This window comes from Lytechinus variegatus, chromosome 1, assembly GCF_018143015.1.
Source record: "Lytechinus variegatus isolate NC3 chromosome 1, Lvar_3.0, whole genome shotgun sequence".
NCBI classification, from domain to species: domain Eukaryota; kingdom Metazoa; phylum Echinodermata; class Echinoidea; order Temnopleuroida; family Toxopneustidae; genus Lytechinus; species Lytechinus variegatus.
The window spans coordinates 52859000-52876127 of NC_054740.1; the positions used below are offsets into that span (position 1 = coordinate 52859000).

General features: G+C 36.2%; 1 protein-coding gene across 1 annotated transcript in view; it reads left to right on the forward strand.

Annotated features, from left to right (window-relative positions):
• The first annotated feature begins 796 nt into the window (after positions 1-796).
• The window catches only part of LOC121416454 (protein-lysine methyltransferase METTL21D-like), a 34275-nt gene continuing 17943 nt past the window's right edge, over positions 797-17128 (forward strand). The window contains exons 1-4 of the mRNA XM_041609952.1: positions 797-1043; positions 12646-12756; positions 13908-13980; positions 16528-16647. Of these exons, the coding sequence (XP_041465886.1) occupies positions 808-1043; positions 12646-12756; positions 13908-13980; positions 16528-16647 (540 nt within the window). The 5' untranslated portion in view covers positions 797-807. The remainder of the gene's footprint in view (positions 1044-12645; positions 12757-13907; positions 13981-16527; positions 16648-17128) is intronic.

The following is a 17128-nucleotide window of genomic DNA, read 5'->3' on the forward strand; positions in this document are numbered from 1 at the left end:
AAATAAAAAAGTTATGGCATTTTGAAGTTTTGCTAATTTTCCACAAAACAGTGATATGCACAACTCAGCGACAAGGAAATGGGTCAGTCGATGATGTCCGTCACTCACTATTTCTTTTGTTTTTTATTGTTTGAATTATACAATATTTCATTTTTTGCATATTTGACAATAAGGTCCAACTTGACTAAACCATATAGTATTAAACAATGATAATTTCACATGTTCAGGGAGGAATTAATAGTTGTTTCCCTCGACAATATAGAGAAAATTAGAATATTTCATAGTTCACATAATAAAATACAAAAGATATAGTGAGTGAATGACGTCACGGTCATCATTCCCCTCATTTGCATACCGACAGGATGTGCATAGAACTGTTTTGTGAACTTAAGCGAACTTGATCATATCCTGACATATTCAGCCCATACCGTGGACCTACAAGAAATACAAAGATATTTTCATTTTTATTGAGCACCTGATAAAAGTAAATGTTTCATATAATTTTGAACTGGAAGAGTAAATGGGTACTTTTAAGCGATTTATTCATGAATCCTGAAAATAATTGATATTATTTTATTGGGCCGCTTACAAAGTAGAATGAATAACATTAAATTATATTGTCAACATTTTTTAAGGTCTAAAGAGATCTCAATAAGATGGAAGGTGAAAAGAAACGAGATGAGAGAGAGAGGGGTGATGCAGGAGAGAAGAAGAACAAGATATGGAAGGGAAGGGGTGCAGTTAGCCTTGCCACGCCCACTTTGTAATTGCTCGCTCGGGAATGACGTCACTTGAAGAAAAAAAAACATGGACGAGTCGCAGCTGTACCCGCGAGAAATCGAATGCGAAGATGGGACTTGTTTGATGATCCAACAAAGCTATGTTGGAGATGTTGGCTGCGTGGTTTGGGATGCAGCATTGGTGCTTTCGAAATATCTTGAAACAGAAGGATTCAGCCGACGATTTGGTGAGCTGAAGAGCAAGAGATTGTTGGAGTTGGGAGCGGGAACAGGAGCAACTGGACTTGTCGCCTGTAAATTAGGGTGAGCGTAACGCCATGAGCTTCACCCGGGAAACGCAGGCGAAGGAGTTGTCTCGAGGCCTGATACCACCTCGGCTCGGCCGAGCGAGATGCTAGAGTCAGCTGGCAGCCGCGTATGTTAAGGCCCTAAACCGCAAATTGCACCTAAACCGCAAATCGCCGCCTAAGCTTGTAGAAAAAAGTATTTTTGAAACGAAGGACCTTGGATGAGTGGTGTCACTCCCCGGCCCTGGTAACATTTAGTATGCAAGTTTGAAAATTTTTGAAAATAAGCTACTATTACTACTACCACTACTACTACTCCTATACTACTACTACTACTACTACTACTACTACTACTACTACTACTACTACTACTACTACTACTACTATTACTCCTACTCCTCCTACTACTCCTACTACTACTACTACTAAAACTACTACTACTACTACTCTTACTGCTACTACTACTTCTGCTACTCCTACTACTACTACTACTACTACTACTACTACTACTCCTACTCCTACTACTACTACTACTAAAACTACTACTACTACTCTTACTGCTACTACTACTTCTACTACTGCTACTCCTACTACTACTACTACTACTACTCCTACTACTACTACTACTAAAACTACTACTACTCTTACTGCTACTACTACTACTACTAAAACTAATACTCTTACTGCTACTACTACTTCTACTATACTGCTACTCCTACTACTACTACTACTACTACTACTAAAACTACTACTACTACTCCTACTACTACTACTACTACTACTACTACTACTACTACTAAAACTACTACTACTACTACTACTACTACTCTTACTGCTACTACTACTTCTACTATACTGCTACTCCTACTACTACTCCTACTATACTACTACTACAACTACTACTACTACTACTACTACTACTACTACTACTACTACTCCTACTCCTACTACTACTCCTACTACTACTAATACTACTCCTACTCCTACTACTACTACTACTACTACTACTAAAACTACTACTACTACTCTTACTGCTACTACTACTAGTCTTACTGCTACTACTACTTCTACTACTGCTACTCCTACTACTACTACTACTACTCCTACTACTACTACTACTAAAACTACTACTACTACTACTCTTAATGCTACTACTACTTCTACTACTGCTACTCCTACTACTACTACTACTACTACTACTACTCCTACTACTACTCCTACTACTACTCCTACTATACTACTACTAAAACTACTACTACTCCTACTACTACTACTACTACTACTACTAAAACTACTACTACTACTACTACTACTCTTACTGCTACTACTTCTACTACTGCTACTCCTACTACTACTACTACTACTACTACTACTCCTACTCCTACTACTACTAATACTACTACTACTACTACTCTTACTACTACTTCTACTACTGCTACTCCTACTACTACTACTACTACTACTATTTCGTACTGATTATGACTATAATAACATGAGTACATGGCTTCATTGCCCTCGTAACATTTTGTATTAAAGTTTTAAAAAGATTATAATAAATATTTAAAAAAATATTTATAGCGATTCTTTATTTTCTCCCTCTGTGTTCACGCCTCTTACGCGCACACGGTCCTTGTTAATATACCGTGTGCGCGTAAGAGGCGTGAACACAGAGGGCGGCAAACATAAATCGCAGAAGGATAGAGGTTGAAGAGTGAGGAATTAGAACTAGGGCGCTGATCTCATTTTTATGAGAAATGTTGTTGTTGATCCCTTTGTTGATACACGTATTTATTTATTTGTTTATTTATTTAAATATTTTACCAGGGTGCTCATTCAACATAAAGTTGGTCTCCCATGGGGCCCTAAAAGGCTATCATTATTGTTCTTCTTGTTTGTTGGTTTTGGACTCTTGGTTATGGTGGGAGTTGGGCAACTTGGGCTGTACATAGTGCCGTTTTTTTTTTTGTGGTTTTTTTTGGTGTTTTTTTTTTGTGTATCCCTAATTCTCCCCTAGTATAATCTAACGCCTGTAGGTTTAAGCAAAGGAAAAGGAAAAGGGAAGAAATGAAAGGCGGAAAATAAAGAAAGAATCGCTATAAATAATTTTTTTAAATATTTATTATAATCTTTTTAAAACTTTAATACAAAATGTTACGAGGGTAATGAAGCCATGTACTCATATTATTTTAGTCATAATCAGTACGAAATAGTAGTAGTAGTAGTAGTAGGAGTAGCAGTAGTAGAAGTAGTAGTAGCAGTAAGAGTAGTAGTAGTAGTAGTTTTAGTAGTAGTAGTAGTAGTAGGAGTAGTAGTAGGAGTAGTAGTAGTAGTAGGAGTAGCAGTAGTAGAAGTAGTAGTAGCAGTAAGAGTAGTAGTAGTAGTTTTAGTAGTAGTAGTAGTAGTAGGAGTAGTAGTAGGAGTAGTAGTAGTAGTAGTTTTAGTAGTAGTAGTAGTAGGAGTAGGAGTAGTAGTAGTAGTAGTAGTAGTTTTAGTAGTAATATAGTAGGAGTAGTAGTAGGAGTAGTAGTAGGAGTAGTAGTAGGAGTAGGAGTAGTAGTAGTAGTAGTAGTAGTAGTAGTAGTAGTAGGAGTAGCAGTATAGTAGAAGTAGTAGTAGCAGTAAGAGTAGTAGTAGTTTTAGTAGTAGTAGTAGTAGTAGTAGTAGTAGTAGGAGTAGTAGTAGGAGTAGGAGGAGTAGTAGTAGTAGTAGTAGTAGTAGTTTTAGTAGTAGTAGTAGGAGTAGGAGTAGTAGTAGTAGTAGTAGTTTTAGTAGTAGTATAGTAGGAGTAGTAGTAGGAGTAGGAGTAGTAGTAGTAGTAGTAGTAGTAGTAGTAGTAGTAGTAGTAGTAGTAGTAGTAGTAGGAGTAGCAGTATAGTAGAAGTAGTAGTAGCAGTAAGAGTAGTAGTAGTTTTAGTAGTAGTAGTAGTAGTAGTAGTAGTAGTAGTAGGAGGAGTAGTAGTAGGAGTAGTAGTAGTAGTAGTAGTAGTAGTAGGAGGAGGAGTAGCAGTAGTAGAAGTAGTAGTAGCAGTAAGAGTAGTAGTAGTAGCAGTAAGAGTAGTAGTAGTAGTAGTTTTAGTAGTAGTAGTAGTAGGAGTAGTAGTAGGAGTAGTAGTAGTAGTAGTAGTAGTAGTAGTAGTAGGAGTAGGAGTAGTAGTAGTAGTAGTAATAGTAATAGTAGCTTATTTTCAAAAATTTTCAAACTTTAATACTAAATGTTACCAGGGGAGTGAAACCACTCATCCAAGGTCCTTCGTTTCAAAAATACTTTTTTTCTACAAGCTTAGGCGGCGATTTGCGGTTTAGGACCTTAACACGCGTAGCCGTAGCCGTCTGTATCGAGGAGTTTTTTTAACATTTTTTTTTAATTCTCCTCGTGCACAGACGGCTCGCTATCGTGCCGCCGGCATTAGGGGAGTTACAATGCCAAATCTCCCCGACGGGGCTCATCAATATTTGTCTTTAACTCTTTATTTTATATAATAAATAGAACTGTTGCAGGGGGTCGGATGTCTGGACACTTATATATTTTTGAAGCCTTCTTGTTTGTCTTAAAATGTGAATTCAATGGAGTAATCATCTTATGTTCTGTTCTCTGTAATATTTCCTATACATTTTGTACTAAAAATTGATGAAACTTTGCTTGTAAATTTTTCCAAATGACTTTCTTCTATTCTAAAATTGATCGTCCGGACACACAACAACTGGGTATACCAAAATAAAGATTAATTCCGCTTTGGCCTGAAATGCACCAAAACGGAAAAATAACTTATAAGGGGAAAAAACAGTGACTTACTTCGGTTGTCACGCAACTTCACTTCCCTGTTTTATCCGAACTTAACATATGGCCATTGAGCATGTTGATCGAGTCCCCTGTACAGATCATGCTAGAACTTCGGTCTCTGTATTTGGTGAGTGGAGCCAACAGAGTTCAGTGGAACAACCAACATAACAGAGACCGAAGCTTTTGGTCTAGAGCAATGCATGCCACCGCAAATACGATGGTCGATGCTATTCCCCAAAAAAGGGCCAAGGCCAGGCAAAGTAGCCAAGAGGCTCCTAGAGAGTAAAAATCATTCACTAATGTGTGCTACTCTCCACAGAGCCAGGGATTGCGTCCCATTCATGTGCGTGTACCGCGAAAAAAGCTAAAATTTTTCCCAGTTCCCCAGGGTGACCAGACGTCCCTTATTTCCTGGGCTTGTCCCGTATTTTGCTCCTTTTGTCCGGCTTTTGTCCCGGCGTCCCGATAAACTCTTCCCAGGACTTCCATTTGTCCGGAATTTCAAAATATTGAACAAAATGTAGTTAATACATTTAAAAGTGACAAATTTTCATCAAATAACCAACTGATGATGTTTCATCTAAGTTTGACAATGTTTCACTTTGAAATTTTATTCATTTCTAGGCCTAAAACATTTTTTTTTTAGTTCTAAAAATATATTTTATAGACATCAAATATTATGATTTTTTGTTAGATGAAGTGTTTTTTTTTTGTTTCCTTAAAGTTTGAACTTTTTTCCTCTTTCTGTCTTTCTTTGTTATCAATCCTTTCTTCATCCTTCTATCCTTCCTGCTTGCTCTTTTTTATTCCGTCTAAATTTTCTTTTCTTTTTTTCCTGAACCTTTCTCTATGTGTTCATTTTCTTTCTTTCCATCTTTCTCTTACTTTCGTTCTTTATTAAAAAAATTTCCTATTTTTATTTCCTTCTTTCTTTCCTTGAAATTTTCCGTGCTTGGCCTTCTTCCTTCCTCTCCTTTGTCTTTCTTTTCTTTCTCTCCTTCCATTTTCTCTTTTTTTCATTCTCTCCCTTCATTCCTTCCTCCCCTCTTTCCTCCTTACTTTTCATTCTTTATTTCCTGATAAATATGATGAATCTTCTCTTTCATTCTTTATTTCCCCCATAGATATCATGAATCTTATCTTTAGATTTAAGGTAAGATTCATGATAGTTATCGGCCAATACAACTACAAGTATTCTTTTAATCTAAGTTAGCACTGCTCATGATATTGTCGCCCTCTATACATTTCTTGTAGCTAGGCAAGCCATCGTCGTCCCCAACTTAACCTCTCCATAATGCATTGTTAAATGTCAATGTTGTCTTTGAAACTAAATTTTTGCTAACACCATTTTCAGAATACCAAATTTTGAGTTATCTTCCCCCCTATCACTGGGGGTTGCGCACGGCGTATTTCATGACCTGTGTTTCACGCAGTGTGAAACACATGTTTTTCATGCTAACATGATTTTCAGAATACCAATCGCGTTAGCTAATACTGTTTTTGTGCTAACATGGTTTTCAGAATACCGCCCCTGCTTTTTTTCTTAGTCCTTGACCTTTAGCTTAGATCAGCCACCATCGTGAATCATTGATTTGAATGCACATGTTTTGTTGAGATATCTTTGTTTAAAAAAAGACCTTATCGTGAATTTTTTCACCTCTCTTCTCGTGTGTGTAGGTGCATGTATGTGCACTTGTGTTCAAAGTCAATGTGAGTGGAAAGAAGTCATCAGTGCTGACAAATAATTGGCAGTGAATGGACTGGTGACTTAATAAACCAGGATAATTCTCCAAAAAAGGGAGTGGATGCAATAATTTTTTTTTTTGGGGGGGGGGATTTTCTATATCTTTCACTCACTTGTTTTCAAATCTCATCAAACTTTAAACGAGCTAAAGATTTCTCAGTGAGGGTAGGTGATTGAGGTTAAGGAAAGTGGAAGTGATGCAGGTGCCACCCACACTTGCCAAAACTGAGAGGGCAATAGGGGTAAATATAACTTAAAAATTCTAGTCTGTGTAGGGTTTGATGAACAAGCAAGAATTCATAAATTAAAGGTGTGGTGCATGCATATTATTGTAATTGCATTTTTATGATAGAATGATTTTGCATTTTAGGTCCTGCAAATACTCTGATAGACCCTAAATCAGAACATTTCAAAGTAGCAAAACTTCCACAACTTTCCATATATGGTCACTTCCAAACGTGAGTGACACGACAATCAGAGAGGTTTAAGGGCTCATATCTTCAAACTTAAAGGTTATGAATCATTCATGATGACTATATTATATACAATGTAGGACTGGCATGGGCCACTACGAGTTTGATTTGAATTCAACAATTCGTTTAGTAGATATGATTAAAAAACGGTGCGTGAGTGACACGACAAATTTTGGACATGGGTTTCTGACCACTAACACATATGGTTGGATTCGTGCCCAAGTAGTTGTCATGGAGTACTGTGAGTACCAGTAAATGGACATAAATAGTGTACCTATCTAACACATATAGTCAAAATCAATCAAACCTCTATGGAAAATGGTACCCTCCTATATACCGTGAGTGACACGACATCCAAAACGTGAGTGACACGACAAGTGCAAAAATACAACATTTATCTCAACATTGAAAGTATTTTTTGCATGATGTAGAAGAGTAAAATACCATTACCCCCAAAACAAGCTTAATAACATAATAACTGCTTTCTTTAAAGTTCATAATATGTCATCCTGATGTTTTATTCTTGGTTTATTGTCATATTTGCCCATCAACTCACGTTCCCTCACATTCCCTATACCATACCACTTTGTGGTATGGTATACCACTCTCCTCTTTAGAGGAGGAGGGGGCACTTGAAGGAGGTGTTATGAGGTCTTGGCATTTACATCAACTCAAACATTATTTTTGTGGCCTGATATCATTCAAAACTTTAACTCTTTCTCCCTATCTGTATATGAAAGTTTACAGGTTTATACAATTCAGCATCCACAACGGATGGAATAATTTTCCTTGTAAGAAAGGTATTCTCAATAGTCACTCACATCATCTGGCATGGTCTGGTAGCCAATGATGTCATGTATGACTCCTTTTTCTTGAAATATTGGATTACAATATTATCCTCCTTTAATATTTTAGGCATTGTCCAAATAGGACATGGCAGTTTCAATGTCTTTTTTGGTACCAAACCACAATCACGTTGCTGCACACTTCAGATGGACTATCAGCAAATCCTTGAGAAACTTGGGAATTCAACTCAACAAGCATAGGTTTTCTCCTGAACACTGCTTGTATGTGGACCCTCCCAAGGCAGTACATGTAGGCACTGTACCAAAATTCAGAGCTATGCTTTTAGCTGGAATCTTGTAAGCGCCTTTTCATTGCTAATTATTTGATCATATACCATACCACAGGAATCCAGGGAAAGCCACAAGGTGAAAGACGCAGTCAGTACCTGATTCTTGCAGTCTGCTACTATTACATAACAACTACAAGTCATTAGCCTTTCCTTTTCTAAGCCCTTGGATGTCACACTAAAATCCAATTCAGCATCCCAACCAGGCTCCCTTTATACCTCAATAGCTTTTTCCCCTCCAGGTCCAGCTCTGTTCTTATCAGGGTACCCCCCCAAAAAAAAAAAAATTGATCCAAAGTTGCTCAAATCAAAATGCGGTCTCGGTTGGGACTTGTTGGGACCTAAATGAACCATTTTGTTGTAATGAATATGTGTAAATGCAAATCTGCTCTGAACACACATCGGCCCGCTTACGGTAGTTTGCTGTTCAGACCCTACATGTAGTTAATCACTAGCGGTATGAATGGTGGCCGAACAAATAATGATTTTGAACTTGGCATGTAGCTGCTTCAAGCAATATCCAAAATGTTCTATCAAATCTCAGTACATTCTCACCTGAAATGTTTATGTTTTCTTGCAAATTTGTTTATTTCATGTCCCGGGATACAAGCTTTATGGCAAATGAAAAGGTTGATTTAGTCAATCAGAAGGAAAAGAAAAATATTTTCTTTTCCGAATTTGAAAAAATGTTTGGTGTTCATTGTGATCTCTTATATCTCATGTACACTACTTTACCACTAAAATTTCTGCAAATTTCAAAAAAGGATCCCTGACTTTTCTAGCTATGAGTATAACAAAGAAATAACATTGCTCAAAAGAAAGGTGAACTTTCTGCTCAATGGAGACAGAGAATGTTCGAGTAATACCTAGGTATGACTTGAACCATCACCAACCCTTTATGCATTGTAAATATGTCCATTGCTATAAAAGTATAGTGGTTTTTCTCTTGATACATTCATAATTTTGTGTTGATTGATTATGTTGTTATATTCTTAATCACAGTACATTCACCAAAATATGAATTAGGAGAGAAAATAGATGAACTCAATGTCAAATTCAATATTTCCATAAAAAGGAGTAAAATTAGGAAGATGGAGGAAATTATTAGCCTAAAATAGGCCTAAATGATGTCAGGAACAACATTTTGACTGTATCCCTGGTAAAACGCTTCAAAAATTACTGGATGTCCTTTTTTATACACAATATAATACCGTGAGTGACACGACATTGTGAGTGACACGACACAACTTTAACAGTTAATTTTAGCTTTACCTTAACACATTGGACCAAGTTACTTTATATACAATAAGGTACAGATAAACTGTATTTGCTCCAGTACTGGGATAAATTAATTTTCAGAATACACAGCTCTAGAAAACTTTTTGCATTTAAAACGTGAGTGACACGACAACCAGTTTTGAAACCTTCGAAACCCAATTTTTTTCAGAAAAACACTTCACAGAATTTTTTTTTTTGATATTTAGGAGTTAGATACAATACACAGCTTGTATCTTGCCAACAAATGCGCTTCTAATACAAATTTTATATTGTGATAGGCAATATGTGAATTTTAATGCAAAAATCAACATTTTGTAACATTTAATTTCCCTTGCATAAAATTCACTGTATCTCAAGACATAATTAATAATTTTATGTAAATGAAATGGAAAAATATACTTTAAGATGTCTAGTTTCAAAAAACATTGAAGCCTAATGATTTCTAGCAAGTTTTAATTTTCACCCCCATGTCCACTTTTGTTTGAAAATGGCCATATGTCCACATTAATTAAACAAGTACAGATAAAACAATATTCTCTGAAGGAAAATGAACGCCACATAAAAATAAGTGAGACAGAGTATTGCCCTCAGGATGTACCATCTTGTCTTTTAATGTTTTGCTCATCTTTATCTTGTCTGTCAGGTTGAAGAAGTCATAGATTGGGTGGAGGAGAACAGGAATATCAATCTCTCTTTCTCTCTCTCTTGTTTCTTTCCTCCGTTACGGTCGAAGATTTTCGATTATCAACTGAAAAAAACTGAAGACACTTTCTGCGGGGTGTTAAAGTTTAAAATGCTGCTGAGAAGGTTGCATGATTGCAAATTAAATGTGGAATATAGTATGAGGAGCTGAGTTTTACTGGTACGGTTGATGCACAAAGGGGGAAGAAAGAGCAAATGACTGAGTGTCTGATTCAAAGAAACCTGCGAATTGTCTGGTATTGGTGTTGTCCTTTAATATGCAATTAATGAAGTCATGTCGCACAGACGCTGTGGCTGGACAGGATGAAACAAAGTGTTCCATATTTTCTCGATTTAGTCAGCAGAAGTCATCAGAAGCCTTTCCAATTCTTTTATGTCTGGCCTCAGTGGCCTGTGTTAGATAAACTTTGCATGAGATCTGGGGTGTAGTGGTGATAGTCGATTTCAGGCTGGGATTGGCTACATGTACAGGATACATTTCAGTAGGCTTGGTCTTTTGGTCCCAGAAGCAAGAGCTTCTCTTTCACAACCAGAAGACTTGTAGGCAGTATGTCTTTCAGGAGGTACAGAGTTTCATCAGCTGCAGATACTTGGTGTCCTTGTATCGGTTTAAGAGATGGACCGGAGTTTTGTCGAGATGATTCAACATGGCCTTGGAGAAAGTCACGCCGCAGAAACCATGTAGCATCTGTGGGACACTGAAAGTTGACCAAAGTTAGGCAACAATATGGGGTACAAGTACAACTCTGGAGATTACAGGGCATAAAACGCTTTGTACCTCTTTGAGCTAGCCTAAGCGGCAAAGCCAAACTGAATACCTCAACTCTTAGTAACATCAAGGTGTCTATTATTGTTATTATTAGTATTATGTATTGGACCAAATGATGATACAACCATAGATTACATTATACATGGAAAAACAAACAATAGAGAATGATCAATGAGACCTCAATGACGGCCTTTCTATTGATATACCAGGATAGTCCATGATCTTTGTGGTGGTTGAACACTACGACACTCTTTTAGAGGGCTTTATCTTATATATATGTCCATACCTGGGTGTATTGAAGAGTGATATGTAGCATTTCTGTGAGTTCGGTTGGGCTATTACTGAGAAGCACCAGATCATCAGCAAATGCTATGACACCAAGATACAAATTTTTGATTGTGCATCCAAGATGGCAATCCTTGAGGATCTGTATTAATGATGTCATCATATAGAGAATGACGTCATTGGAGACAACAATTCTCCTTGTCTAACTCCTTTGAGAACACTGAACGATGGACCTACTGCATGATCCCTTAGCTCCATACAGTTACTTGAACAGATATTTGAAGAATTTTCACCTGTTTATCTTTATTTTGAGTGATCTAAACTATAGTCATAATGTAAAAATAATTGTTTCTGTAGATTTAATGTTCAATAGTTTTGTATGCACTTTATGGGCCTTAATTTTGCAGGGTTGACTGCCAAAAATGATCATGTTTTAATCTTTTTTAAAGAACTCCTAGTCACTCAAAGTCCAAAGGTGATTTACAATGTCCCTTGCTGTCAAAAAAGGCTTTGGGCCAGTACCTTGAATGTGAAACTCTATTTATCACTATTTTCATAGAAACATACAAATCAAGACATATGGAATATTTGAAATAAACTACATTATAACATGAGAATATTTACAAGAACAGTGGAAGGATCACAGAAAAGTTACAAAGAACTTATGAATTGATAATCCTGAAATTACATAATGATTGAACTTAAAACAACACAATTAAAATATATACAGTTAGGAAATCCAGAACAAACAACATAACTTGAATATAATTGACTCTATGCAAATTACTCTTTCTGCATTAGATGGATTTTAAATGTCTTTAAAAGGTTTGTACAGAGTTTTGCACTGTTTAATATTTTGAGAGGGCTTATTCCAAATAATGGGACCCCTACATAAAAAGTATGTTGTTTGAGGAAGAATAATGACCATAAATTGCACGAGTATTGGCAGAATTTCTAGTATTATATATATCTTGGTTGGTTTGAAAAATTTCATAAGTATTAGACCTATAAATGATAGACTACCTGAATTTATAATCTGTTTGTAATCCTGAATTTTTGTCACAGAACATCATTAATTTAAGACTTATTAATTTTCATTTGAAAATTAATAAATGCACAGGTCATTAAAAAATCCCATGATTCATCTTCATTAACAGTGCCGCATAAAAAAAGAAAATAATACCTTTCAATTATAAAGGCACACTGTCCAACCTCGGATGAATAATTCCACACAAAACTATATATTCTCAAAGCGTAGAATATTATTATGCATGTACATTTCATGGGAGAAAGTTGAGCTAGTTTAGAAATATATGAAAATATCTTAACTTGTTGAAATAAATTCTCAGGTCTGTTCAGGACAGTAGGAAACCTATTGATACATGTACATAAAAATACACTGATATACATGAAAATTAACATTTAATATGATTAGTTATTTGTTTTTTATCTAGATCCGAGGTGATTTTGACTGATCTTGAGGAGTTTGTACCACTCATGGAACTGAACATCAAAAACAACCAAAGTGCCCTCAATGGTTCAGCCACAGCTAAGGTACTCAAATGGTATGGTTTCTAAAAGTTTCTTTTTTTATCTCTGCAGTATGTAAGATTTCTTGTTCATATGATTGTTTACATGTTTCTTTCTTTTATGATAATATATTTTTAATAATAATGATAATATAGGGTATTTATATTGCGCACATATCCACCTTGTTACATGTAGGTGCTCAAGGCGCTCCTATATTACCCGGCTAAGCCAGGCGTTCATAGCGCACACAGCTTTTTAAGGAATTACTTCCTACCGGTACCCATTTACCTCACCTGGGTTGGGTGCAGAACACCATAACAGATGTATGGAATGCTCCATTGTTGATGCCATTTTTTTGTGTGCCTTTGCTCATGTAAGCAAGTTTCTATTTAAAGCTATTTTTAATGTAAATGCAAATTTTTTTGTATGATTGGTTTTTGTTTGCAATCAATATCTTATGTCTTTGTAATTTTACTTTTTATTTACACTTCAACCTGCCTTGAACCAGGTAGGTTCATGGACCTGGTTCTACATGTACTTGTCACTCTTTCATTGTTTCACTTTGTTCATTTGTATACTGCTTTTCTTTGAAATAAAGAAATGATTACAATCAAATCTTTCCTTGCTCCTTGAAAATATTAAAGAAGAGGTGGCTTTAAAAAAGAAGAAAATTGAACATTATCTTTCATCATCTCCCATTAACTATGTACAGAAATTTAAACAATGACAGTCTGTGTTTTTGTGCATGGCCAGCTCCCTGCTCCCCCCCCCCCACCACCCTTTCAAAACCTTTTTATCTTAACCTAATGCCTATTGGAACTGGTTTTGGTACAAAGCCTATGGGCATTGCAGAAGTCGGTAGTCTATCAGTGATGAATGCTAGAAATTTACGCACAGTACACAGCCGGTCACATTGACTGATTTCAGTATGACAAGATTTCACTAGCTTATTACATAATTTTAGTAGCTTATGACATGACTGATGTCACTTCTTCTAAACATGACTTCAGCAGCTTAGAACATGGTTCAGTAGCTTATGACAAGATTTCAGTAGCTTATAACAAGATTTTGGAAGCTTATAACAAGGTTTTGGTAGCTTACAACATGATTTCATTAGTTTATAACCACCACTGGTAACAAGCTTTTCTGACCTGTGTTGTATGTCATACCATTTCTTTTAATATAGGGGTGAGGATATCAGTGATATAAACCCATTACCAGAGCTGGTTCTCATGTCTGACTGTGTCTACTATCCTGAGGTTAGTAATATTCAGAACATTGTATCATCGTCAGTGATTTACAAACAAACCTAATCATTGGTCAAATTTTTGAAATTGAGGTTTTTTGCAGTTTCTGAAAGCCAGTCATCATTAACTATAGAAAATTTTACTAAATTTCATATTAAAGTTCCTAATGAATAAGGGCATATTTAAATTTCACACGAAACGGAACATTGCCTTCCTTTGATTTTATAAAGCAGCATTTACCATTTTTTCTGTACTATACCAGTCTCCAGAATGGCACGCAGAGGCAGTCAGACGGCAGGTCCCAAGATAGTGGCTCCTTTCATCCAAGTGATATTCATGACTTGAGATGTTTTGCATATTTAATGAGCTTGATGCGGACCAAAACACCTCTTTTCATTCGGTCATTGCTGCTCTAACTGTGCATCCAATTTCATAAATTTGGTATCATGGTAAAGAAGAAGAATCATTCTTTCAGGTCATGTGTTTGAATTTATTCAAAGATTTTGTAAAATAAAATTTTGATCTAAAATATGCTACAAAATAATTATTTTCACCTGACAAAAGCTTCTATTTCACACTTTATTTTTGTTTGAGCCCAAATGATTTTTAGATCATGATAAAGCTGAATATGTATGCTTTGAAATAATATAGGTTTCAAAATAAGAATTGGTTTAATCGGGTCAAGATCACACTTTTCATTTGCCAAGTACATAAAAGCAGCTTGGAAACAAGAATACTGCATTCTGATTGGTCAAAGAGACCACACACTCGCAAATTCCAACGGTTGCAGTGTCTGGGTTCATGGTAAGGTCACACTTCCCATGTGGTAATCTCCTCAAATACCCTTTGCCTGTTTATCTGTGAACCTTATCCAGCCAATCAGAACTCTGGATCTTATGCAAGTATAAAATTTCAGATTCTCGTCTTGTACCTTTGTGGGAAAAGTGTGATCTTGATCAGATTAAAAGGTGCGGCATATCAAGGGTGGCATTGTTAGAAAGTACAGAAGTTCAGCTTCATGGTGATATAGATATCACCCGGGGGGGCCACTTACATTGGCGAGTGGATACCATGCGCGACCAAAAAAACACGTAAAAAGGATGTCTTTTTCACGATAGGGCACGTTACGTACGTAACGTGATAAGGGTGTCAAAAACACAAAAATAATGAAAAAAGGTATCTATTTCGCTAGGAAAATTACGTGTTTAGGGTCGAATATGCGGGGATGATAAAACAAAATTAAAATGTTTTATAAAGGATGTCCTTTTTGCCCCAAAACTTCGTGTTTAGAGTCCGATTTGCGCGAGGTGTAGAAGGTGGGGTCGTACTAAACCAAATAAGGAAAAGCCGCGACGACCGAAGGACCCGTAACAATAAAACATTCCTGTACTTGTTTAGGGGTTCATTTCAGGGAATATTTGCCAAGAGTATCGTTTTGTTTCCAATACTTGTTAAGGGTAGGGTTTCACACGCCAATACTTGTTAAGGGGTGCATTTTCAGAAAATGGAAATTACGTGTTTAGGGTGCTTTTCGAGACCCCATGGTCGCGCATGGTATCCACTCGTGAATGGAAGTGGCCCCCCCGGGAGATATCATTGAGGCTCAAAATAAAAATTTTTGCATAATTTGTAAAAGAAAACAGAGGAAGAAAATTCAGTTTTGAGGCACATTTTCAGGCCAGAAATTTACTTAACAAAATATTGTATACAAAATCAATGACCACTATGAAAGAGTAATATTCACTCTATCTGATAGTGCAATAATATTTCATTTCACTTGAGGTTAAAACGGGTTAATTCTTAGAGAAAGAAAATCTCACGAATCACGAAATTTTGCAAGGAGGATTCAGCCATGAGATGATTTGGATGAATCTGGCCTTTTTGCTCATTAGCATAGGGACCTGCGGTCTGACTGGAGGTCAGGAACCTGACCTAGATGTTGCGCATATGCAGCCCATCACACTGAATGATATTACGAATTGGCACAAACTCACTGATTTTCAAAAAAAAATTGTGATTGCTCTGGTTTCTTTCAAAGCGCAAAGCTATGAGCGTCTGAAAGACATCCAAACTTTGAAGTGGTTTACATATCTTGAAGTCTAGTGCACTGGTAAAAATGTTTATCTGCCTTCATTACAAAGTGAATCGGCTAAACCTGTTGGTCAACAGTAACCCACGCAAGTACTCGATTGAATGAAGAAATTCAGCAAGAGCCTAAAAGATACATGGATTGAAGTTTAGATTAATTCAAGCATGAAATATGCACAGAGTGCAGTCTCAGTAAGACTTCCAAGCAATCCAGAAAAATTTGTGTGGTAAAAAAATATTGTATCCCATCTTTGATTTCACTTTACAAATCCAAAATTTGAAAGCCTGAAGAAGAATGGTTACACTTTCAGATAAGCTGATTTTCTAATTTTTACTTTCTGGAGACCAAAATATGTTTTCAGCTTTTTACAAAGAATCTTCATTGCTGACTTATTGTTGACTTTGGATGGCTGGTCACAAATGTTCTCTTTGAGTGAATTGACATGTGCACTTTCATTTTCATCATAATAGGCCGTAGAACCTTTGGTAAGAACGCTCTGTGATCTTTCCAAAGATGGGGCTGCCATTCTTTGCTGCTACGAGGAGCGGACCATTGGACAAAACGCTGAAGCTCATCAATTATTTGATAAGGTAAGGCACAGGTCTGTTCTGTATTTTCGTTCAATATACAATATCATTTGTGTACATGAATTTAAATTTCTTTTGTGTGTTTATATTTCAATTCGGCGTGCTGCCTCTTTGAAATATAAACGCACGCGAGAAATTTGATATCTATGAATATTCATATTATGGTATATTGAACTCCTTAGCATGCACTATGTATATATATATATATATATATATATATATATATATATATATATATATATATATATAGGGGAAGGCGGGGTAAGTTGAGCATAGGGGCAAGTTGAGCCACCACCCCCAGGCCAATAATGAATGAGTCGGACATTGTGGTGGTGTCATATATTGATGACCCATTACATAACCATTTACCCAACCATATTGTTTTCGACTTTGAAACAAAAAGTACTTTTTTAGACGGAAAAATACAAATTTCAGCCAAAAAAGTAAAAAAGGGTGTAAAATAGAGGAGTGCTTTTTACCCACA